The sequence below is a fragment of the Adiantum capillus-veneris genome, chromosome 27 (genome assembly GCF_014529385.1).
Source record: "Adiantum capillus-veneris isolate H3 chromosome 27, ASM1452938v2, whole genome shotgun sequence".
Classification (NCBI taxonomy): domain Eukaryota; kingdom Viridiplantae; phylum Streptophyta; class Polypodiopsida; order Polypodiales; family Pteridaceae; genus Adiantum; species Adiantum capillus-veneris.
The window spans coordinates 6,075,860-6,101,870 of NC_140957.1; the positions used below are offsets into that span (position 1 = coordinate 6,075,860).

A 26,011-nucleotide genomic window follows, 5' to 3' on the forward strand; every position below is an offset into this window, starting at 1 on the left:
TATCTTATTGCTAGTTTAGCATAATACTTTTGGTGGCCCGTAGGATTTTTGCCCGTTGTGTGCCTCAATCAAGCCTTGGAAAATTTGAGTAGGACCTAATCATTTTCTTTGAAAGCTAAGGACCTTTTTTGCTTGTTAGCAGGAGTCTTTTGTCTTTGTTGTGAGATGAATATAGCCTCCTTAATCTTTTGGAAAGATTCTTATAGGTTTCGGCTATACTCATCGACAACGAAGATCCTCCCATGTACCTTAAGTAGCAAGGGACTTTTAGGTCTTCCTCCAATGATTTCGAAGGATGTGTTTCTCGTAGTAGTATGGACATTGCTATTGTACACATACTCTACAACAAGTAGGATTGCTATACGTAGAGGTGTTTTTCATGGCAAATGTAAGAGGGAGGAGAGGAAGGTCACATAGAGGAGATGAGGAAGATGGAGTAGGCTAAATGCTATGCATTTTTTCCTATGTACAAAGAACTATCAAGGTAAAACTAAAAATGCCATAAGAGTGCATGTGTGAGGGGCAACGTTTAAGAGGGCTCCCCCATAGGCCCTCTAAAGGTGCTTTTGAGGGGCTCTTTAAATTGTGAGACATAGACCCCTACACCCTTTATTTTTTCCAAAAATGTAGGGCATTTTCAAAACGCCTTTAAGCTTGGGGGGGGGCGTCTTTCAACCACCCCTTAAATACAAAAGGGCCCTTGTTTTTAAGAAATGACTTGGTATTGTAGGTGACTCTACCTTTTGACCTCCTACACTAGGTTTTCCCATTGTCCTTTTCCCAAATTGGACCCTTCAAAGCCTGACTTGCTTCCTATGGGGATGTGTTATTCTTAAAATACATCTATTAAAAGTTTTGAGGACCCTCCAATGTAGAGAGCCTATGGGGGAGCACTCTGACCCCTGCCAACTAATTTTGGCAAACATTGCTCTCGCTTTTCAACTTCGCGAAAATTGGCAATTTGGAAAATCCCCTGTCCTACCCCGGTCATAGGTGCAGAACGCTTATTTATAGCTACAAGGCTGATGCACGATAGGCCGCTCGTGTGAATCCACCCTAAGGCTTGGTTCAGACTGAACCGGCGAAAGAAACAAGGTTTCCTAAATGTGCCGCCGCCTAGTGTGAACAATGTGGAGGAGGAAAAGTGCAAAAGTGAAGGGGGTTGAGAGAGGCCATCAACTCTTCCGGAGGGGGGGGGGGGGGGGGATCGGAAGAAAAATGGAGGGCCCGACGAAAGAGTGCCTCAACTCCAACCAATTAAATTTTGCCATGAAGGAAGAACGCCCCTTTGCTTTTTTCTTCCGCCGCTTAGCCTAGTCTGAACCCACCCTAAGAAGGGCATCAAATCCATTGCTTATTTCCAATTGTGAAGCGCGGAGCCTTTTGAAATTGCATTCCAACGGGAAGTTTGTCGAGCCGTTGATAAACATCCTGATACACTCATAGCTCACCATACAGCCATAGCTATCGCTTCTGTCCGCAGCATCCGCCATGCCTTCGCCTTCCCCAAATTCTCGCAAGACCTCCTCATCTGTCGCCCCTCGCAATCTCGCAGGTTCGACTCGCGGTGATCTCCCCAACCCGACTCGAGGTCTCCTGCAAGGCACAGATTCCAGTAGTTCGGCAGGTAATGAAGCTTCGTAGACCTTCCTTTCATTTCTGTCTTGAAACGGAATGCCCGAATCGTGCTCCTTCTTTTCCTGAGCTTTGATGAAATCTGCTGACCTGCAAGACATCTTGTCGTGATTTCGATTGGCAGCTGCTAGACGTTCTGTATACGAAAGGATCGATGACCACAAGGAAAACAACACTGAAAATGGGAACTGCAGGGGAATTCAAGGAAGGCCCAATCAAAATCAAAGAGGAGCCTGCAGGAAACCATGGGTAACTCATTTCGCCAAACCTGCTGCGACATTATCTCCGAGCAGCAGAGTTTTGGTGGACCGCAATTCATCTCCTTCACCGAGGTCGGGAGAAGTAGTGCAAGGTTATGGAGAGGGGCTAGACGACCCGAAAGTGAGTGCAACACCTCCAAGGGAACGTGAGGAAGCTTGTGCGACACCAGGGCCGGTGAAGGGTGTTGCAGATCTCTCAAAACGTATCCAGCAGTTTCTGGAAGAGCAAGACGTTGTTCTAGGTAGCAAAACTGGGAGTGCTCAAGAGGTAATTTCTTCCTGTGCTTCACTCACTCCAGTGGAGCTCGGGCAGCGTTCTGTGTCTTCTCCTTACAATCCTTACAAGTCTCCTTTCTTCGAACGTCCAAAGTTTTTGCGACTAAATGGCAGCAGCGCGTCCTCGACTTTTGATGTCGTTTATTCTACGACAGATGTGGCTGATGCGACCATGGAACAGACAGTTGAAGAGCTTCCTTTGTTTGAAGGAGGTCAGGTTCTGGCTTCTCCTCTGCAACAGATTCAGTTTTCGAATGGCCTCTCTCTACTTTCTGCTGAAGACGAGGATATTACAGCGCACGCAGAGGAATTGCAAGATCAGCTATCCGAAGCCACATTTGATGGAGCGTCTGGCGATGCATTACAGGAAAAGCTTCAGGTGGTTATAGAAAATAAAGAGCACATTTTACAAGAATCATCCGAGAAATCTGGTCAAGGTTCACCATGTTTATCCGAATCATTAGCCAAAGCACTTGCAGTAGTAGCAGAGCAGTCTCAAGTTGAAAACGTGGAGGTTGAAACAGATCTTCAGAAAGAAGATGGTGAAGTCAAAGCTAAGATTCATTCTACACCTGGAGTACTGGCAAGCCAGCTTGAAAGAAAAGAAGACGGTGCTGGTAAAGCAGAGCACGATCCTCAGCCTCAAGACACGGCAAACCAGTCTCAAGACGAAGATATGAAGTCACCTCGAGGAAAAGAAATGCACACAGGACTGGAATATGAAGGTATGGAGGACAATATGGGAGAAGAGCTGTCGTGGGGTAGAAGAGCCGGAAGGGTATCATTCTGTGGGGCACTTCTTGCTTCATTTTTTATATTTGTTCTGCTTTCATCTGCTGGCCCAGGTCTCCTTCCTGCAGCCCTTGTTAATAATCCTGTTCAGTCCTCCTGGCATTCTAGCAAGTACCACACAAATTCTCTGGCATTTGTCCGTGGAATGGAAGGCTTATGGAGCACACACACTGTCTATCTCCCTATTGATGTGCGAGATGCTGTGGGGAGAAGTATAAAGATATTGCATTCTTTCAGAAGATCATGGACCCAAGTACATTTAGAACTGCAGGTTTTTGCCGAGTTAATGTCAAGCATCCTTGATGACGGGCTGAGGGTTCTGATGCAGCACCTATCGCAGAGAGACGGCCCTAATTCAGACCTGGAACAAGAAGAACGAGGCCGTCAATTTGAGTGGCTGCAAGATTATGAATTTGAAGAAGACTGGCTTGACGAGACACCTCTACTAGCATACACTGATTGGGAATTGCTTCATGAGTATGACCTGGGGGCAGCTAATCAGTTTGTTCTTGGTTCCATCCCAGAGGTATTGAAGCATGATTTACGGAGAAATATGTCTCGGCTAAGTGATTCTCCTGAAGTCAGGGGCCTCCTGGAAGATTTAATGACGCTGAAAGGAGGCAACACTGAAGAAGACAGATTAGAGGTTCTGCGCTACTTCTGGCAGTACACAAGGTTTTCAGCAAGTGCTGGTGAAACTTTGATGCAATACCAGGTCAAGCATCAAGCATTAGGTATCTTAGGAGAGCAGTTGATTGGCAAGATTGATTTTGCAGCTGACGGGCTCCCCCCAGAGGAGCAGTCAACTGATATGCCTGCTTATTGTGAACAGCAGCAAGACTCTCAGCCAGACCTCAATGAAAAGGCAGAGGCTGGTTCTTACATTAGTGTAGTAACAGGCGTGCCTGATCTTTCTAAAGCGCCGCAAGACTGTCTGGCAGAAGATAGCAAGCTCAATCAAGAGACAGAGTCTTCTGCTGCTACCTTTGAGCAAGGGGGGATTGAGATGAAATCATCTGATGTGGCTGTTGAAGTGACTTGGACTCCAGAGCAGCTGCAGGAATCGGACCAGATTTTTCCATCAATTGTTCCTACACTAAACGAAAATGCCAAAGGGTCAACAGACGAATGGAAGGGTGAATTAGCGGACACGCTCATTGCGAAAATGCAGCCCGCATTAGCTGCTAAACTTGACATTGGTCATATAGCTAGTCTTGCCATTTTCGTAGTTGGCAGCATGTTCGTTCTAGCCCGTTCTAGACGGCCCAAAAGTGCTACTTCTCCAGTCTCCACAAGTGTGCAGTTCTTGCGAAAAACCGATCAACCGCAGGAAAGCTTGGACGGTGGTAAGCAACAGGTCACCATAATTGAAGAGCTGAATGATAAATTTGCCTCTGTGCTACAATCCCCGGAGCCAAACTTGTTACGACTGCAGAGCCTGCAAACAAGTAGAGATGAAGGTCTACTTCGAAGCCCCATCCCTGCATCGACCTCTTCTCCCTATGGAAGCTTTACAACCTACAAACTGACGCAGGTAAGTAATGACGTGCCGTTTTAGTTGCTGTGGACAATTCTAAGTGTAGTTAGGATTTTAGTGTTTATTAGTCTGAAGGAACTTGTTTTGCAGGGTCAAGCTGGTGAAACAAAGCTGACGCCTGTAAGGCGATCAAGCCGCATCCGTAGCCACATCAGCATGTCACCGCAATCTGATGCTGTTAAACGGATAGCTATCTCTCCTCCGTGAGCGCGCTCACCCATAGCCTATTTGAGGAAACAAGTCGTCTTGTTTACCCAATCCTTCCTTTCTTGTGGCGCAATGTATGTGTGTGTGTGTGTGTGTGTGTGTGTGTGTATCTTGATATTATCATGTAGGACTTTCTTTCACGTTCCACACCTCGCTGTATTATCGTTTTCTGCCTTTGAAAATTTGCTTGCCATGTGCTGCACTGGCTAAATGAACTCAATGTTGTGAATTCATTTGACAGATTCTTAACAGTTTTGACAGATTCTATGGTGTGCAAGAAAGAGTTTTGAATACCCTTCTTGTATGGAGGTCCTCTAAGTGGTATGCAGGTTCACTTTTTGATAGAAGTGAAACCACTTTTGCAAGATTTAATGAGGCCTCATGCATTTGATGATAAGTGGGTTTTCCTTTGACTCCACATTTCATCGTTACAAGCCACCATTACTCTCCTCTCTCAACCTCCATCTGCCCTCCCCTCTCTCTCTCTCTCTCTCTCTCTCTCTCTCTCACACACACACACACACACACACACACACACACACACACACAGAGCCAATTCACACACCAAATTTGTGGAGGAAGAGGTATGCAGCGGAATAATCTGTCATCTGTTGAGCCTCTAATTGCTCTTTGAAGGAGGAGGCTGCTGCTTGGAACTTGACCCACCGTTTCACCAATAAAGAAATTTATAAAGTCCTTTGTGAAAAAAGCCATTGGAGTGAGGTCATAAACGATTCCACACGGAGTCCAGCACGATTACTGAGTAATTTCTGGAACATCCGGTATGTCTACATAGATTCACAAATTGATAAAATTGAAAAGCAATTGGAGGAGAAGGATGGGCTATCTCCTTTAAAATAGAAGATAGGCCTTTTGTGTTATCGCACATTTTCTTTAGGTAAAACGTTGGCCTGTGACCTTTGCCGAAATTCCCCCTATGATTCCCGCATCCATTAAAGGCCTTGCTCGAACGTATCTACTTTTGGATTGTGGGAGACTCAGCAACGCCTTAAACTAAAGCGAAATGTTGATAGGCTGAAGCAACCTTTGCCGGAATTCCCCCTATGATTCCCACATCCATTGAAGAGCTCGAACATATCTACTTTTGGACTGTGGAAGACTTAGCAAAGCCTTAAACTAAAGCGAACTGCTAATAGGTTGAAGCAAGCTCCCCCTGGAATAAATTAGATAAAACAATGCATTCGCCCTTTGAATTCTTACAGTAGCTAATACATTTTATACAATGCATTATTTTCGAACGAATCTGCTCTATTTTATTGTTCACCAAAACACTAAAATGACCTTACTTCTTTCCCCTTGGAATCTGGAGTCTACCTCCTCTTCTTCCCCTCCACCCTGGCATTTGCCACTAGTCTATGTCTCCTTAAGTGGTCCAATTCTCCCTTTTCGTTTTGATTTACCCCCATATCTTTTGTTTACAACTCAATGGCCATATTGACAACACAGTGAAAAATGCCGTGAATATGCACCAGGCGAGACGGCGCTCGATCTTGCTTGTGCGTCAGTCGGATGTTGTCCCCTCTGAAAGGGAGAGCACTTCTACAGGAGATCCCCATCGACATCTATAGTGCAACGAGCTAATTGTGGTTACTAGTGCTCAATGTAAATCTCATCAACGGCACCATCCCTCCCTTCCTCGCTCTCAAACAACCTCCTCACCGGTAGCATTCCACCATAGTTGGGTCTCATGGCTAGAATCAATTTTCCGTATCTCAACAACAATTTAGTGTCGGGCACAACACTAGTAGCCTACACTTGGGAACTCCAGGTATCTATTGTGGGTTGATCTCAGTGGCAACGAGCTAGATAATGCCGGTGAGATAGCTTACACTTGGGAACTCTAGGTATCTATTGTGGGTTGATCTCAGCGGCAACGAGCTAGATGGTGCCGGTGAGGTGGTTATGCGACACTGAAATCTTTTTGTGTTAAGGAAAATATTTCATTATACTTTCTTTGGATTGAATTGAAGGGAGCTTTGAACTAAAATAAACTTCGGACTGAAGGGAACTCTTTCTCCTTCGATGGGAGAGAACTACACTAGGCTAGAAAGCCACCTCTAAGCTATTTAGTATCCTTTGGACTTAAAGGAAGCTCCTGATGTCTTATCATGTTAATCCAGACTGAAGGGAGCTCGTTCTTTTATTGATATCTTCTTATGTGAATTTGGACTGAAGCGAGCTCTTTCATTGATATCTTATCATGTTAATTTGGACTGAAGGGAGCTCCTTCATTGATATTGTCTTATGTCATAAAATCTAATATCTAACCAACCCAAATGATTTTCTCATATTAAATTGATCACTTAATGTGGGAGAATAAACGGAACAAGTGTTAAAATATAGATATGTGCTTATAGATTTATCTCAACACGGGGCCAATAGTAAAGGGGCCCAAATGGGAGATGGTCTATCAAGAGCAAGGCTAACCAATGGAGCATAAGACCTTAGGGTTAGCTTCATTGAAGACCTCCAATAATGTGTGTAAAAGTCCTTTGACCTTAGGTAAGCTAGGGTTGAGCTTGAGGTGGGAACCCAGCCCAAGCTCGAGGTGCTTGTCGTGCTTGAGGTGCTTGTCCTGCTTGAGGTGCTTGTCATGCTTCAGGTGCTTGATTAAGATGCGAAGATGCTTGAGGTGCTTGACTGGCTCCATGCTTGAGGTGCTTGACTTGGTGCATGATTAAGGTGCTTGAGGTGCCTTGAGAAGCTTGCCTGAGATGCTTGTGGGAACACCCCCTACTTCAAGTGCTTAGTCATGCTTGATGACTAAGGGGCTTGCTCATCCAAAGTCAAAAAGATCCCTACAAGGAGGGGGGCGAGCCTACCGGGGGGGGGGATGAGAGAGAACACACACACACACACACACACACACACACACACACACACACACACACACACACACAAGGGAAGCCCCAGCTTGAAGAGGCAGCAAGGACACTTGTCAAGTTCCTCCTCATGTTGCCCTCATGGTGTGCCTGAAGCCTATTGGTTGGCCACCCAAGGGGTCCAATGATAATTTAGGATATTTAATTAATTGATTTTGCATTTATCAAGTCCTCTCTCTCAAAGGGGAAAGGGGGACACTTGTCCCAAGGCTACCCCTGTTGCTTGTAATGGCTCCTGCTTGTGATTGGCTAGGCCTGGAGGGGTCCAATGAGTTTCAAGCATGAGCTACAAGGGGGGGGTCGACCCAAGCAAGCTAGGGGGGTGCTTAGGGGGTATACTCACCCACACACACTCTCATTGTGTACTATGCAAAGTGCAAAAGCTCCCTCTCCTTCTCAAAGCAAGTAGAGGTTGAGAGCCTACACCAACACTCTTGGCTATGGAGTGCAAATCCATCCAAGAGCCATGCTCCAATGCTTGAGCTTGCCATCTATTTCTTCTTCATTACTATGCTATTATGTATGCTAGCACAAGAGTTATGATAAGTGAGGAACTAGCTCTTTCTCGTATGAAATGTTTCTTCTTCCTCTTCCCTACCCTCATTCCCTGCTAGCTCTCTCCACCTTCTTCCTCTTCCCTACCCTCATTCCCTGCTAGCTCTCTCCACCTTCGAAGGTGTTTGAGGTCTTGGGACTAAGGCTTGGTATAGTTAAAGATTTCTTCAAGTTTAGCTTCTGCTATGATGGTGATGCATGAAGCTTTCCATCTCCATTGCTTCACCTAGGTCACAAGGAACACAAAGAATGTATTGTAACAAGTCTCTCTTTATGGGAGAAATCATAATACAAATGCCTATTGGAGGGAGGACCGGCTCCACATAAATCCGGTCCTCAACTGTTGTCATGTTCTCTAAATTCTCTCTCTTGCAAAAGTATTGTCTATGACAAGTTAACTAATTGCTATGATTATGTTGCTATCTTCAATTATGTCTACCCGCTATGCTCACAAAATCATTTCTTGAAAGTACTCTCATTAAATTCCGCTACTCTCAAATTGAATAGGCAAATTCCATTACATTGGTATCATAGCATTTGGTTTCTCTTTTCTTGCTTAAAAAGAGAGGTCCTTAAGTAGCCTATAAATGGTTGATGTTGTTAATTATAATAGAGTAAGTGGAACTGGGATCTAATATCGGTTTTGTTAAGCCCACTATGTGGGGGATGTTGCACACCTCGGGAGATTTGGACTTAATAATGGAGTCTTTTTAGACTTGCCTACGGCTTTACCATTATTGAGCCATAAGAAGTCCGAAAGGAGCTAGCCCTTGGCAACTCTACTATGTTAGACCTACTCCTCTACTGTCTATAATTAACCACTTTGAGCCGTGGGTGTAGATACTTAAGAGCCGATTTTCAAAGGCTAAGAGGAGTGGTAACTAAGGTTTTGAATTGCCAAAGCATACACTAAGTATAAACATAAATTTTGTTAACATGGCTGACAATAATCAAGAGAGTAGAATGAACATTGATAGCTTTGATTTTGCACATGAAGGTGCTAATGATGATGCTCCCATGTTTGTGAATTATCTCGTCACTAGGTTGCAGCAAGCTATGGGCAACCCTGCTTTGCAAGCCGAAGTTACTCAACAACTTCTTGCTTATGGAATTTCCCTTCCTCTCCCAGAGGAGAGAGAGCTTAGGAGGCCTCTTGAAGAGACCCCCAAAAGAAGACTCTCTCCCATTCGAGAGGAGGAATCCAAAGAGAAAGAAAGCAATGAAAGTCTAAGTTCTTCTGAAGATGTGGCTCCACGAAGACGGCGGTCTAGACGATCGCCTACTCCTCCCAAGAGGAAAAGAGCAACCTATAGTCCTTCTCCTCATCACTCTGAAAGGCAAGAGAGGAAACAAAGGAAGAAAAGGGCTAGGAAGAGGTCACCCTCTTCTCCTTCTTCTTCACCTTCCTCCTCTTCCGATGAAAGTTATGGCTATTCTCCTAGAGAATACAAGAGGAGAGGACATCGCAAATCATTTCCTGCATGGCGAAGGTCACAAAAGCTAAAGAAGTTCAAGGAGGGAGGAAAGAGTATCTCTTTTCTCACCTATGATGGCACCTTTGGTGCTACTGACAAAGTGTTGGCCTTCATCCAGCAATTTGATGCGGCCTTTGGGGACGAGGGCTTCACAGAGTCCTCCAAGCTACGCCATGTAGCTATGCACTTCCAAAAATCAGCTCGTCAATGGTGGGCTAGTCTTCGTGGCAATGGAGAAGCCCCAAAGACATGGAAAACTCTACGAGTTTCCATCATGAAGCAATTTCTTCCAAGCGATACTAAAGATAAAGTTCTTACCGAATGGCGCGGCTTGAAGCTTCTCTCTCATGAGTCTATCAACAAGTATGTAGACAAGTTTTGGGATTTACATCTCAAAGCTACTGTCTTTCAAAAGATAGACTTTGCCGAGCAAAGACAGCAATTCTGTGTGGGATTACCTGAAGAGATGGCCGAATACATCAACTCTCAACGGCCCGGTACTATTACCGAAGTAATCCACCACACCATGGTTGCCTCACGCATCAATTTCCATCAAGGGGCTAGACGTAATGTCAAGCCCATGGAAAACAAAGATAAAAATGATGCAAAGGGAAAATCCAATGCTCAAAATAATTCCCAAGGTACTTCCAACAACAACAACAACAATCGGTCCAAGGAGAAGGGAGTTTACAAAGGTAAAAACAAACTCTCCTGAAGAGCTTGAAGCTTTTCGTAAGGACCATAAGTGTTTCAAGTGTGGGGAGCAAGGACATGGCTATCGTTCTTGCCCCAAGAAGAATACTCGCAATGAGACTCCTAGAGCTTCCACCATCGAAGCTCCAAAAGAGGATGCTCATTGCAAAGGATCATCACTTTCCTATGCGTGGGGAAAGGTAAGAGAGCAAGATGCCTTCATCTTGTTTGACCCTGGCTCTCCTCTCAACTTCATATCAATAGAGTTGGCCACCAAGTTGGGCATTCAAGCTTTTGAGATGGGAGATATAGTAACAGCTGATGCAGCTTTCAAGGGACAACAAGCCTCCGTTACTCCCTTGATTGGGAAGTTGAGGCTTCATGTCCAAAGCTATGTCGACAAAGAAGACTTCTTCATCTCTCCTCTCCAGCATCAGGATGTTATCCTAGGGGCACCATGGTTTGATCGCATAGCTGCCAACATGAAGTTCCCTGAAAGGAGAATTTACTTCACCTACAGGGGAAAGAACATGTATATAGATGCTAGTGAGCGTGGTCGCACTATTCCACTTGTAAATCCTCTTTCTTTTGATAAATCAATGAAGAGCTCAGTTTCTGCGTACATGATTTATGTCAAAGAGTCTCTAAAAGCTAATAATGTTTCTTCAAATGAAAATGATAGGAATCAAGAAGAGTTAGACTTGTCTACTTTTCTAAAAGGATTCCAAGATGTGTTCATCGATGATATCCCTATGGACCTACCTCCAAAACAAGGGGATGATGACCATCGTATTGAGCTCCTTCCAGGAAGCTCACCGCCTAACAAACCTCCTTATCGAGTCTCACAAGCTCAACAAGAGGAGATTATGAGGCAAGTACAGGAATTGGTAGACAAAGGGATGGTGAGGCCTAGTTCCTCTCCCTTTTGTTCTCCAGTCCTTTTAGTGCAAAAGAAAGATGGTACATACCGTATGTGTGTGGACTATCGAGCACTAAACCATATCACTATCAAAAACAGATTTCACGTGCCTCGGGTAGAAGATCTGTTTGATAAGCTACAAGGCTCTACCTACTTCAGTAGGATTGACCTTAAGAGTGGCTATCATCAAATAAGGATAGTGGATAAAGATATCCTAAAGACCGCGTTTCGCACAACATTTGGTCTTTATGAATATCTAGTCATGCCTTTTGGCTTGACTAATGCACCAGCTACTTTCAATCGTCTCATGGAGAAAATTTTTAGACCATATAGTAAATTCACTTGAGTGTTCTTTGATGATATCATCATCTACTCCAAGTCTTTGGAGGAACATAAGCAACATCTCCAAGTGATTTTTCAAGCCTTGAGGGAGAACAATCTTTTTCTCAACCAAAAGAAAAGTGAATTCTTCCTTCAAAGAGATTCAATATCTAGGTCATATTATCTCTCACGATGGTATTCGTATGGATCCATCAAAGTTAGAGGTAATAAAATCATGGCCTAACCCAAGGAATCTACATGAGCTAAGAAGCTTTATTGGTATGTGTGCATACTATAGACGCTTCATAGCAAAATTCTCTCAAGTAGCAGGACCACTACACGACTTAACAAAGAAGAACGTTAAGTTTGTATGGACTGCTAAGGAGCAAAATGCTTTTGAAAAAATCAAAGAGAAGCTTACTTCCCAACCAGTCCTCGTGCTTCCGGATCTCTCAAATCCATTTGAGGTCCAATGTGATGCTTGTGGTGATTGCCTTGGAGCGGTTTTGCTTCAAGAAGGGCATGCCATAGCATATGAGAGCCGAAGGCTCAATAGTGATGAACAAGTCTTGGGCATTTATGAGAAAGAGCTTTTAGTTGTTCTACATGCCCTAGATACATGGAAGCACTACCTATTGGGGACTCCATTTATCCTACGAACCGACCACCAAAGTCTTAAGTATTTCATGACGCAAACCAAACTTTCCGACAAACAAATGAGGTGGGCAAATTTTCTTTCGCAATTTAATTTCCATATTGCTCACATAGCTGGTAAGCACAATCAAGTTGCCGATGCACTTTCACGACGACCAAAAGTTAATGTGGTGTCTATAGCTACTCACAATGATCTATCCTCTATGATAGATGAGTATGCTACTCACCCTGACTTTAGAAACATAATGTCAGCCCTTGCTTTGGGGAAGAAAGAGGAACCATTCACCTTGCAGGATGGTTATCTTCTCCACGGAAATAGGCTATGTGTTACCCATTCCCTTCGTGAGAAGGTTATGTATGAATCCCATGCTCCTCCATATGCAGGGCATAGAGGTATTCAACCTACTCTCCGAGGAGTAGAGACGTATTTCTATTGGCCTACCATGAAAGTGGACATACAAGAGTATGTTTCAAAATGTGTAGTATGCCAAAAGACCAAGTATGATAGAGGGAAGCAACCTTGATTACTCCAGCCATTGCCTATTCCAAATTCACCATGGGAGAGTATATCCATGGATTTCATCTTTGGATTACCCAATTCTATCCATGGGAATACAGGAATAGGGACAATAGTCGACAGGTTTAGCAAGCAAACACATTTTATTCCTGTCAAAAAGACTATTAAGGCACATCAAATGGCAACTCTCTTCATATCTCAGATTTTCAAGCACCATGGATTACCCACATCCATCGTGTCAGATAGAGATCCTAGAATTACCAGTAATTTTTGGAAAGGTCTCTTTGAAAATCTAGGAACAAGATTGAATTTCTCTTCGGCCTATCACCCACAAATGGATGGCCAAAGTGAGATAGCCAATCTTACGATACTCGATCTACTCAAGACTTATGTTACCGAAGTAGATCAACGCTCACAATGGGAAAAGTATTTACCTCTAGTAGAGTATGCCTACAATAATACTGTACATACTTCTACGGGGAAAGCACCTTTCGAGATCATAGAGGGAAGACCTAAAAGTCCCTTGCTACTCAAAGTACATGGGAAGATCTTCACCGCCGATGAGTATAGCCGTGACCTACAAGAATCTTTTCAAAAGATTAGGGAGGCTATAGCCATCTCTCAACAAAGGCAAAAAACTGCTGCTGATAAGCACAGAAGAGCCTTAATGTTCAAAGAAAATGATTGGGTCTTACTCAAGTTTCCTAAGGCTCGATTAAGGCAAACGACGGGCAAAAATCCTACGGGCCATCAAAAGTATTATGCTAAACTAGCAAAAAGATACTATGGTCCTTTCCAAATCTTGAAGCCCATCAATGAGACGGCTTATCAACTTAAGTTGCCCAACCATTGGATTATACACAATGCCTTTCATGTAAGCCTACTTAAGCCCTACAAAGGAGAGCCACCAACTGAACCAATTATTGAAGACCCTCCCGAAGTTGAAGACCAAGAAGAGGTGCTACAACCCGAAGCTGTCCTTCGGCATGAAGACAAGGTACTACGACATGGTAAGATAATCCGACGGTATCTTATTAAGTTCAAAAATTATCCTTTTGAAGATGCTAAATGGATGCAAGGAGTACAACTTAAGGATAGTATGAACCTTGTCAATGCTTACAATGCTACATTAGAGTAAGCAAATGTACAACTCTCTTTTAAATGACTCATGTTTTTGTCTTATAAGACTAATCCTCTTTTTAATTGTGCACAAATTTAACTAGTATGCATGCTTAGAATCATGTTTGTGATGACGACGTCTCTCAAACACCAAGTAGAATTTGTCACTCTACTTTGGGAGAATGAAATGGACTAAAGAGCAGACATGCTTGTGGCAGCTATGTCTCCCAAGCACCAAATGGATTAGTCATCCATCTTGGAAAGATGTCGTAGGGTAAAAAAGGGATCCTCTACCCGCTAAGTACGATTGACTAATGACTAAGGCTTTATCTCTTCTACCTCATAGTCGAGGACGACTATGATTTCAAGAGAAAGGTAATGTCATAAAATCTAATATCTAACCAACCCAAATGATTTTCTCATATTTAATTGATCACTTAATGTGGGAGAATAAATGGAACAAGTGTTAAAATATAGATATGTGCTTATAGATTTATCTCAACACGGGGCCAATAGTAAAGGGGCCCAAATGGGAGATGGTCTATCAAGAGCAAGGCTAACCAATGGAGCATAAGACCTTAGGGTTAGCTTCATTGAAGACCTCCAATAATGTGTGTAAAAGTCCTTTGACCTTAGGTAAGCTAGGGTTGAGCTTGAGGTGGGAACCCGGCCCAAGCTCGAGGTGCTTGTCGTGCTTGAGGTGCTTGTCCTGCTTGAGGTGCTTGTCATGCTTCAGGTGCTTGATTAAGATGCTTGAGGTGCTTGACTGGCTCCATGCTTGAGGTGCTTGACTTGGTGCATGATTAAGGTGCTTGAGGTGCCTTGAGAAGCTTGCCTGAGATGCTTGTGGGAACACCCCCTACTTCAAGTGCTTAGTCATGCTTGATGACTAAGGGGCTTGCTCATCCAAAGTCAAAAAGATCCCTACAAGGATAGGGGCGAGCCTACCGGGGGGGGGATGAGAGAGAACACACACACACACACACACACACACACACACACACACACACACACAAGGGAAGCCCCAGCTGCAAGGACACTTGTCAAGTTCCTCCTCATGTTGCCCTCATGGTGTGCCTGAAGCCTATTGGTTGGCCACCCAAGGGGTCCAATGATAATTTAGGATATTTAATTAATTGTTTTTGCATTTATCAAGTCCTCTCTCTCAAAGGGAAAGGGGGACACTTGTCCCAAGGCTACCCCTGTTGCTTGTAATGGCTCCTGCTTGTGATTGGCTAGGCCTGGAGGGGTCCAATGAGTTTCAAGCATGAGCTACAAGGGGGGGGTCGACCCAAGCAAGCTAGGGGGGTGCTTAGGGGGTATACTCACCCACACACACTCTCATTGTGTACTATGCAAAGTGCAAAAGCTCCCTCTCCTTCTCGAAGCAAGTAGAGGTTGAGAGCCTACACCAACACTCTTGGCTATGGAGTGCAAATCCATCCAAGAGCCATGCTCCAATGCTTGAGCTTGCCATCTATTTCTTCTTCATTACTATGCTATTATGTATGCTAGCACAAGAGTTATGATAAGTGAGGAACTAGCTCTTTCTCGTATGGAATGTTTCTTCTTCCTCTTCCCTACCCTCATTCCCTGCTAGCTCTCTCCACCTTCTTCCTCTTCCCTACCCTCATTCCCTGCTAGCTCTCTCCACCTTCGAAGGTGTTTGAGGTCTTGGGACTAAGGCTTGGTATAGTTAAAGATTTCTTCAAGCTTAGCTTCTGCTATGATGGTGATGCATGAAGCTTTCCATCTCCATTGCTTCACCTAGGTCACAAGGAACACAAAGAATGTATTGTAACAAGTCTCTCTTTATGGGAGAAATCATAATACAAATGCCTATTGGAGGGGGGACCGGCTCCACATAAATCCGGTCCTCAACTGTTGTCATGTTCTCTAAATTCTCTCTCTTGCAAAAGTATTGTCTATGCCAAGTTAACTAATTGCTATGATTATGTTGCTATCTTCAATTATGTCTACCCGCTATGCTCACAAAATCATTTCTTGAAAGTACTCTCATTAAATTCCGCTACTCTCAAATTGAATAGATAAACTCCCAACTCTGGCAAGCACCCTACCTTTCTAGCTTCTAGCTTTGCCAACAACCCTTATCTATTTGGTTCCGCGTTCGCATCCATCCCTTTCCTTGTAGGTATGCGTTAGTGTTTACATATCTTAATTAAAAGGTGGATGCACACAAAGGAGCTCGTACATGACAATTCCATGGACAAGCTACCCATCAATTTGTCAAGCACCATATCTCATAAATCTTTTGCAAGAAAATCAACATGCAATCACTCAACATCAACCTCACAACATACGAGATCATGCCACTCCGCAATATAACCCTGTCTCGTTGTTGGGTTACTGTAAGACAACAAATGGGACGTTGCTTATCAATGAATATACAAAAATTGGGAGCTTGGTTAGGTGGCTTCATGGCAACAATAAGAAGCAAGATCATTCCAATAGGCACGCCGCTGCTGCAATGGGGCTTAGCTGGGAGAGTCGGAAGAGGATTTCTCTGGGCACAACTAAAGGTTTGTTATTCTTACGTAATGATCGCCATCTAAACATCCTACAACAAGACCTCAAGACAGCAAATGTGCTTCTTGATGAGGTGCTAGAGGTGTTGCCAACTTCAAGATGGTGCGGTTAGTAAGTGCATATGGCACACATCTTACTGTGAGCACATTGGTTGGGACACCTGGGTATGTACTGCCAGAGTATTGCTAGACCTTCCAGTGTACAAGGCCAAGCGACGTCTTCAGCTTTGGGGTGGTCTTCTTGACTGAAGGGCCTGCATGGTTGATAGGAGCAACCAATAATGGCAATGCTAACAGGCGATATGAGGGGAAAGAGGGAATGGATTTAGTTGGATGGGTGAAGAGGCATGGCGGGAGAAATACTGGATACAAGAAAACCACTTCACAATGCTTGAGGGAGAACCAATGGCATGTATATAAAAGAGCAGGTGCATGACAATTCTAGTAGCTTTGACCTTAGTAGAAATGCATTCATATAGTATGGCTTGGGTTTAGTGCTTACCATGAGAGAAGTTCACCCCTCAAATCTAAGCAAAATACCAAACTTCCAGAGCAGAGGTGTAACTGTACACGTTTCTATGCGGACATTATGCCGTATTACATCTTCTACCTCTATGGATAGCTTGTCATTGCACATTTGCTGGTTCTGACAGAAAATGTCGGAAAACACTTCCGTAAGAATAGCAAACCCTCTCATTTCTCTTTCCTTACGCATGTGACACTCACTTCTCTTAGTGACTACACTTCTAGTTGGTCGGGTGGTAGTTTTGCCTACTTCTCCTTCACACAATTCTCCTGTGTGTGTGTGTGTGTGTGTGTGTGTGTGTGTGTGTGTGTGTGTGTGTGTGTGTGTGTGTGTGTGTGTGTGTTGGGGGGGGGGGGGGGGGGGGGGGGGGGAGAGAGAGAGAGAGAGAGAGAGAGAGAGAGAGAGAGAGAAGGGGGATAATATTTCTCTTTGCTTACGCATGTGACATTCACTTCTCTTAGTGACTACATTTCTAGTTGGCAGCGGGAGGAGGACAATGAAGTGAGATCCAAGGGGCTCCTGTGAGGGAGGGAGTGAAATCGAGGGGAGGTGCGTTGATGGATGGAGAGAGGAAAAGAGAGAGAGGGGGGGGGGGGGGGGGGGGGGGGGGGGATAATTTGTCATCTGTTGAGCCTCTAATTGCTCTTTGCTTACACATGTGACACTCACTTCTCTTAGTGACTACCCTTCTAGTTGGTACGGCATCGGCTACTTGATTGTGCTTGCCAGGAATGTGAACAATGTGAAAATGAAATCGCAAAAGAAAAATTTTTCCCACCTCATTTTTTTGTCAGAAAGCTTGGTTTGTGTCATGAAGTATTTGAGATTCTAGTGATCTGTTTCAATGATGAAGGGTGTCCCAAGTAAGTAATGCTTCCATGTATCCAAGGCATGTAAGACAGCTAAAAGATCTTTTTCATAGATGCCAAGAATTGTCTCATGATAGTGCAATCATCGACTCTTATATGCTATGGCATGCCCTTCTTGAAGTAGTGCCGCTCCAAGCCAATCACCACTTGCATCACAATGGACCTCAAATTTTTTTGAGAGGTCCACTAGCACTAAGACAGGTTGAGATGTGAGTCTCTCTTTAAGCTAGTCAAAGGATTTTCTCTCCTTGTCACTCCATACATACTTGACATTCTTCTTGGTCAAATCGTGTAGTGGTCTTGTTATGGCCAAGAATTTTGTAATGAATCTTCTATAGTATAAACACATTTTAATAAAACTTTATAGCTCATGTAGATTCCCTGGTTCATGCCATTCATTCATCAATTCAACCTTGTTGGAGCCATACAGATACCATCATTTATGATAATATGACCTAAATATTGAATCTCTTCTAATAAGAATTCACTCTTTTTGCGATTAATGAATAACGTATTCTCTTGAAATGCTTGAAATGAAGAGTGCAGTGTGTAGAATGCATGCATACGGTGCGCTGTGTGTGCGTGCAGGGAGGGGAGAAGGAAAGAGTACAAGGTGCTATGTGGCTGGAGAAAGTCTCAAAGTGATCTTCCCCTTATTTTGTGAATATCTACAAGAATAAGGTCAGTGGGCGACCGAACACTAGACGTCCGGTCCTGAGCAATGGCAGAGCGCCACCTCCCAATTAAAGGTGAATGTGCCAATAAGTGGGTGCTACTGGCTAAACTACTATTATGTACTAGAAAATGGTTGAGAGACTCTCTCAACCTACACCTACTGGCTGGTTCAATTGATCTACATGCAACCGTATCAGCTCTAGTGATAGGAGATCGTGCATATCCACACTAGAGCCTACATGTAAATCCTGCAAACAATTTTGTATGGTTTGAAAAACTTCACTATGCATCATGTTAGTGTCAGTCATCGTATGACTGACAATCTCTACTACAAATGCTCCCACTGCAGTTGCTAGGTCAGGCCTCGATACTAGTAGGTCGTACATGAGACGCCCGTGTAGATCTTGTCATGCGGTGAGTGCAAGAGAGGGAAGGAGAGAAGGGATGGAATGAACTTAGACACTGTGTTTTATGGAGCTATGAGAGGGAGAATACCTCTCACTCCTTATTCCTCATTATGACCAATAATGAATAAGTGGATGGGCGCCCGACCACGGGGCCTAAAACCCAACAATCTCCCACTTGAAGGCCAACATGGCCCAAGTGGCTAGAGAATGAAGGGGCTACTATTTACAAATGTATAAAACGTAAAGCATGACCCTAGCTTCACCCTACACCCATCATCTCTATGCAATGTGTGAACCACTCTGAGGCTAAGCTCTTTGTTAGAGCATCTGTTGGGTTTTCATCCTTGTGAACTTTGACTAACTGAATGCGTTTGCTAGGCAAAATATCTTGTACCACATGATACCTAACATCTATATGTTTTGACTTGGAGTGAAGCACGGGCTTCTTTGCTAACGCAATCACACTCTGACTGTCACAACGTAGCACTGGAGTCTGGTGTATAACGAAGTCTCCCACTAGATGAGATAACCACACAGCTTCCTTGTACTAGAACTAGAAACTACAACATACTCTGCCTCAGTGTGGTGGAAGACGAAGTGCAATTTTGGATGCATGATCTCCATGAAACTGCCGCTCCAGCAAACGAGAAAGCATAACAAGATGCGGATCACTGCTTCCCAATGATTTCTACCTGGATTTTCCATAAACCTACTGACCACTCCCACTACATATGCAATGTCTGCTGGCCGTGTGCTAACCATAGCGAACATGAGACTGCCACCTACCAAAGAATACGACACCTTTGCCATCTCTCCCTTTTCAACAACCCAATTTGGGACACTCATGCTTGCTAAGTTTTTTGTATGCAGCCATAGGGGTACTCAATGCTTTCTTCCCTTGCATATCAAAACTCTGCAAGACCTTGTGAATATGCGCTTCCTGTGAAAGTTCAAGTATACCACGTTTGCAATCTCTCTTGATACGCATACCAAGAAAATGATGTGCATCACCCAAATATTTCATAGCAAACTGATTGCTTAAGGCATCCTTGAGAAGTGCAATCTCATCTTTTGACTTTCCGGCTATGAGCATATCATCCACGTACCAAATCAGAATGATGAGGGAACCATTGTTCAACCTCTTTGTGTACATAACCCTGGGACTGAATGTACTTATCAAACTTGATGCATCATTGCCTCCAACCTTGCTTTAATCCATACAAAGATTTCTTGAGTCTACAGACCAATTCGGCCCATGTCGGCTTCTCAGCCTTTATCGCAAAACCTTCTGGTTGTTTCATGTAAACATCCTCTTCAAGATCCCCATGCAGAACACTGTCTTCACATCCATTTGTACCAATTCCAAGTCCTCTTGATGGATCTAGACCAAGCACAAGACGCAATGTAGTCATCTTGACCACTGGAGAAAAGATTTCATTGAAATCCAAGCCTTTCGTTTGCTTGAACCCTTTTGCAACCAATCTTTCCTTATACTTAGGCTCGGGATCATGTGTGATATACTTCTTCTTGTACACCCATTTGCATGGCAATGCTTGTTTACCTGCAGGTAACTTTGTCAAATCCCAAGTTTCATTGGCTAAGATTGAGTTATACTCAAATTGCATAGCCTCTTCCCACTTCACGCTATCATCCATTCGAATGGCCTCTTTGTAGCAAGTGGGTTCACTGCAATCAGTGACTAGCAAGTAGTCTAATCCTAGCTCAAAACACTCGGGTGCACGAGATGTACAAGTAGATCTCTGAAGTGCCTGACTGCTGAATTCCGCTCTCTGTGGAGCAACATGTGTGTGTACTAGTGGAAGGTGCATCACTAGCACGTCCAACATTATGTGTAACTGGCAGGGAGGAAACATCCTCAAACCATATTCTACAATAATGTATTTCACTGGCTTTCTATGCATCTTAAACTTGTTGAAATATCACATGTGAGCTACGTATGACCTTCTTAGATTCTGAGTGCCAGAGACAATATCCCATCTATTCATCTACACCATATCCAATGAAGATGCACTTGTGTGATTTGGGGTCCAACTTTTGTCTAAGCGCTTTTGGCACATGTGAGAATGCCTAACACCCAAACACACATAATTTGTCATAGATGGGCTCTTTGCCCCTCCACATCTCCTGTGGAATATTGTACTTTAGTGGTGTACTAGGTGATTGATTGATCAAGTAAACAGCCATCATAACAGCTTCTCCCCAAAAATTTTGAGGTAAGTTGGCTGTAGACAACATAGAAGTGACCCGTTCTTGAATGGTTCTATTCATCCTCTCAGTCACACCATTTTGGGCGGGTGTGTAAGGCATGGTATATTGTCTTCTAATGCCTCTTTAATTGCAAGATCCCTTGCACTCGGAGGAGATGTACTCGCCTCCATTGTCACTGCCCAAAGCTTTAAGCTTTCTGCTGGATTGATTCTCTACCAATGCTAAGAAATTCTGAAAGACACTAAAGACGTCGCTCTTTTGCTTCAAGAGATAAACCCACACCTTTCTAGTAGAGTTTTCTATGAATGTTAGGAATTATAATGCTCCCCCTAGAGATTTGACTGGCATAGGTCTGCACAAGTCACTATGAACAAGATCTAGACGACTCCCTAACTCCTTGTCCAAAGGCGTTGATGTCAACCTAGTCTGTTTTCCATAGATACAATGCTCACATAAAGAGAAATAAGAGTAATTGAACACAGGGATATAACCAGTATGCTACAAGACTTTCATTCCCTTTTGACTCATATGTCCTAGCCGGCTATGCCATCCTCTGTAAACAATAGCTCAGCTACACAAATAGATTTCTCTTTCATAGAAGAGACATAAAGTGAGTACAATGGGGCAGATTTTTGGCCTTTAAGCACGACCAAATTTCCCTTCTTGATAATCCAAGAACCATGAGCAAATATGGTAATGTAACCCAAATCATCCAGCTGTCCAACTGACATCAAACTCTTTGTCAATTTGGGTACATGTCTGATGTTGTGCAGCATAAACTCAGTGCCATTATGCATAGAAAAGTTGATGCTGCCCACACTGCATATATCAAGCTCATAAGAATTGCCTAGATTCATTGTGCCATTTGTGGCAGTGTATGTAGAAAACCACTCCTTGTGAGGAGTCACGTGAAAGCCAGCACCACGTGAGTCCACAATCCAATTCTGTGCATAACACTCGTCAAGAGCTAACAATCCATCAGAACTCAAAACTGATGTAAAAATCAACACATCATTTAACACTTCAAAAACTTTTTCAATGGCTAGAGACTCAACCACATTAATTTCTTCAATCTTCACGTTGCTTTTAGATTTTTCAGACTTTTCTTTTTCTTTGCCCTTTTCTCGCTACATTATGTGACAATCTTCCTTCAAGTGTCCCATTTTATGGCAGTAGTAACACTCTACATTTCGCATGTCTTTGCTGCGACTCTTGCTACAACCTTGCCTGCAATCCTGTGAATGACCACGGCTATGACCATGTTACCTTTGCTTGTCACGATTGCTACTATCCACATATGCATCACCATGCCCACTTGCATCAAGAGATTGATGTTGAATCTCCTCAGTGAGCAATGCACCAGCAACACCACTGAAATCTAGCTAGTCATTGGGTGAAGAGTTGCTTATAGTTGTGTTGTAGGTATCCCATGATAATGGTAGCAAACTTAGCAAGAAAATGGTCTTCATTTCATCATCAAAATTGAGACCTTTCAAAGTAAGCAATGAAAACAGGTTGTTGAACTCGTTCAAGTGAGAACTAAGATTACTATCTTCTTTCCTGTTCATGCACATCAATTTCTTCATTAAGAAAACCTTGTGTGAGATGTTGTTTCCATCCCAAGCCTGACATAGAGCATCCCACAAATCTTTGGCATTGGTCTTAGCCATTATGGTAAAGTAAATGGATTCACCAAGGTGCAGGAGAATGGTCACCATAGCACGCCCATTCAAGTCATCCCACTCATTATTAGTGTACGCATTCTCTCTTCTTGCACGCAAGGGTGCTATCAAGCCTTTGTTGATCAAAACATCTTGCATATGCTTCTGCCAAATGACAAAGTTTGAACGATCAAACTTTTTGATGTAGTACTCTTCTCTTTTGGAAGCACTATTTGCAGCCATGATTAAGAGAATGTAGCCAAAAACTTTATGGTGAATTGCATGGGATAATTTCGGCAGAGTTTCCCTTAGAATAGGAGAGAAATCTCAAACCAAAAGTAGTAAAATCACTGTGTAAGAACAGCTAGAAGTGCCAAGAACGCATAAAATGGACTCGCGGGAAAAATCTTGCACAGTCTCCTTTGTATGAGGAGTGAAAACTCAACTCAAAAATGCATAAATTTCTCAAAATAACCACTAGGCATCAACTGCTCAAAAAACCATTGTTGTGTGACCACCAACTCGTTGTCAAAAGCAAAAAAAATGCCCAGATACATGTCATATGGCAAGGGTACCATAAGAGGGGAGCTCAAGCTACCAGTATCATCGAAGGTATCTCAACATTTGAGAATACCCCAGCTCAAAGAAAACCTCACGCTATTGACCCTCCAAAGGCTAATGTAGACACAAAAGGACTAGCCACAGTCTCAGAAAGGGCTCTTTTGGTTTGAATCTCAGAAACGATCGAGAAAACTACTAAAATATCTAGAAAATGGCTCCACACGTAGTACAATAGGCATTGTCCACAACTCAACGTACACTAGAGCTCTCAAAAGAGCTCAGTAGCACTTGGTGTGCTGAAACAAAAAAAAAAGTATCTGCCAACATATCTATCCGCAGAGAAACTGCTGTCAAATTGACTACCAAAGTCGCTTGAAAAGCGTTGTCTATAAGTTTCTAGAAACTTGGAGAATCTATGTGTAAACGGACTTAAAAGCCCTCTGTAACCTGCGTGTTGGTGTAGATATGTGCTGATATTTTCCGCCGGGCAAAAATGCGCTAGTCAAATAGCTGCTAAAGGTGTCGTAGCCAAAAACCGTGCCGTAAGGTCCGATCTGTGCGCTCGGTGTTGATGTCAGGTGTCACTCCTCTATGGTAGAGGCACCTCACCCGTGCATGTCACAAGCATGATTGTCCGTGGGAAAGTGCTCGTCCACGGGAATACTTGATGTCGGGGTCGGATGTCGAAAATCCATTGCAATGAGAGATGATGTCGAGCCAATATCAAATAGCAAGAATCGATTTCAAAATCGATGTGCTGGTGCGGAGTAGCAAGTTGCCAATGTTGACGAGGCCGCTTTCACTGATGTCTGAGATGTGGTGTCGGTATTGGAGCCGGATCTCTCTCTCTCTCTCTCTCTCTCTCTCTCTCTCTCTCTCTCTCTCTCTCTCTCTCTCTCTCTCTCTCTCTCTCTCTCTCTCAATCAATCAATCAATCAATCAATGCATGCAAGTGGTGACGATGTCGATGTTTCCTTTCGCCGTTGGACGGAAGCCTCCAAATCCAAGATGAACGAAGCACTCTGATGCTTGAGAGTGGCCCTGGGAGAACTCTCTCATCCACTCACTCTCTCTCCCCCACATCTCTCTATATTTGAATCTCTCAACACACTCTTGCACTCGCTATCTCTCAAGCTACTTGGGAGTGTATGTGAGAGCGGGTTCGAGGAGTCAAGGGTATGGTGTCAAAGGCCTTTGGTGGGAGTGATCCCTTGCACACACCATAGTGTGTAAATCAAAGATATTTTATTTTTTATTTTTTTGCATTTGGCTGGCAGCACTGACGAGCTCTGTCTGCCACAATTGACAAGCGGCTACAGACTAATATCTGACAAGTTGGATTTCGGTAGAGGGTGTGTGGTCATTGTGGCTTCAACTCACGAGCTCGATTGGCGTGTGTGCGCCTCGTTGCCTGCTCAATTTGCTACTGATGCTATCAACCCTGGCTCGCGACTGGCTGCTACCCAATTCTCCTTGGCTCGTTCACTGGTGTTGCTCGATTCTCCTTGCGTTTCCTTCTTCAAGCCCTCAAGCTTGTTTGCAAATCTTCAGTTTCAAAGCTTTCCCAATTTCTGCTCGACCTCCTCTACTGCACGTTTTGCTCTTAATTGCCTTCTGTATCTGATTCGATGCAGCCTGATGAGCTTCAATTGCTTTCTCAAGAAATTCCAAAGCTCATCCTGATTTTCTCCTTTGCCTGACTTTGCAGATCCACCCCAAGCTCTCAAGATTCCTCCTTTGCTTGGGGTCGCTTCACCTGTAGTTAATCGAGGCTCGGGAGTCGTGCTCCTGGGCTCTAATTGTTAAGTATGGAGACTGATTTACCCCTTGTATTTTTTTTGTATTGAAAATGCACATTTGTAAGGCCCCCGTTAAGAGGAGAATCCATCGTGCATGAAGAAAAATCACTCGCCAAAAACCAAAATTTTCACCACTAGTTTCGAGCAAAGCTTGAGATTGGCTTTGCCAGAATATTATGAATAGACGGCGGACAAAAAGTGGTCAAAAAATGGTTGGTTAGTCGGTAGTCAATGGTCGATGGCCAGTGGTCAAAAGTCCATGGCCGATGGCTGATTTCAAACGCAGACTTGTCTTCTCAAGGGCGGCCACACATGGGCAGATTGAAGGGTCCAATTTGGACTTGTTAACACAAGGGTGGCTACACACGGCTGCCTCTCATGAGAGAGAGGGCAGCCCTTTTGGACTATAAAAAAATGCCTCTTCTACACACAAAAAAATGGATTGTGAAGAAGCATTGTGAAGTTGATGTGAGGTGGTGAGAGTGAAGCAATGCGGGAGATCCAAAAGGGTATAATCCCTTTGTAATCTACTTCTTGTTTTGAAGTACTAAAGCCATTGAGTGGCTACTTTCCCATGGACGTAGCCCACATTGGGTGAACCATGTGTATCGTGTGTGCTCTCTCTCTCTCTTTCTCTCTCTCTCTCTCTCTCTCTCTCTCTCTCTCTCTCTCTCTCTCTACTCTCTCTACTCTACTCTATAATCTCTCGTGTGTGAAAATTATCTCTCTCCATTAAGTAAACTACTCATTTATCTACTTACCTATGTCCTATTTCTTTACAACTGGTATCAGAGCAAGGTTTTCTCGTAGCTAAAGTAACTCAAGGAAAGGATTCCTTAAATTGAGTGGGAGTAATGGTGGAGGAAGGGAAGCTC

General features: G+C 43.7%; 1 protein-coding gene across 1 annotated transcript; it reads left to right on the forward strand.

The window, feature by feature from the left end:
- The first annotated feature begins 1,382 nt into the window (after positions 1-1,382).
- On the forward strand, positions 1,383-4,969 carry LOC147421440 (uncharacterized). Its single transcript, XM_086503377.1, has 3 exons — positions 1,383-1,627; positions 1,760-4,497; positions 4,591-4,969. The coding sequence occupies exons 1-3, from the start codon at positions 1,492-1,494 to the stop codon at positions 4,705-4,707; spliced, it is 2,991 nt and encodes a 996-aa protein (XP_086359503.1). The 5' UTR covers positions 1,383-1,491; the 3' UTR covers positions 4,708-4,969.
- The last annotated feature ends 21,042 nt before the right edge of the window (positions 4,970-26,011 follow it).

Coding starts and splice junctions, on each gene's coding strand:
- LOC147421440 (XM_086503377.1), top strand. CDS start 1,492: ATGCCTTCGCCTTCCCCAAATTCTCGCAAGACCTCCTCATCTGTCGCC. Junction 1,628..1,759: donor AGATTCCAGTAGTTCGGCAG/GTAATGAAGCTT, acceptor TTCGATTGGCAG/CTGCTAGACGTTCTGTATAC. Junction 4,498..4,590: donor CAACCTACAAACTGACGCAG/GTAAGTAATGAC, acceptor CTTGTTTTGCAG/GGTCAAGCTGGTGAAACAAA.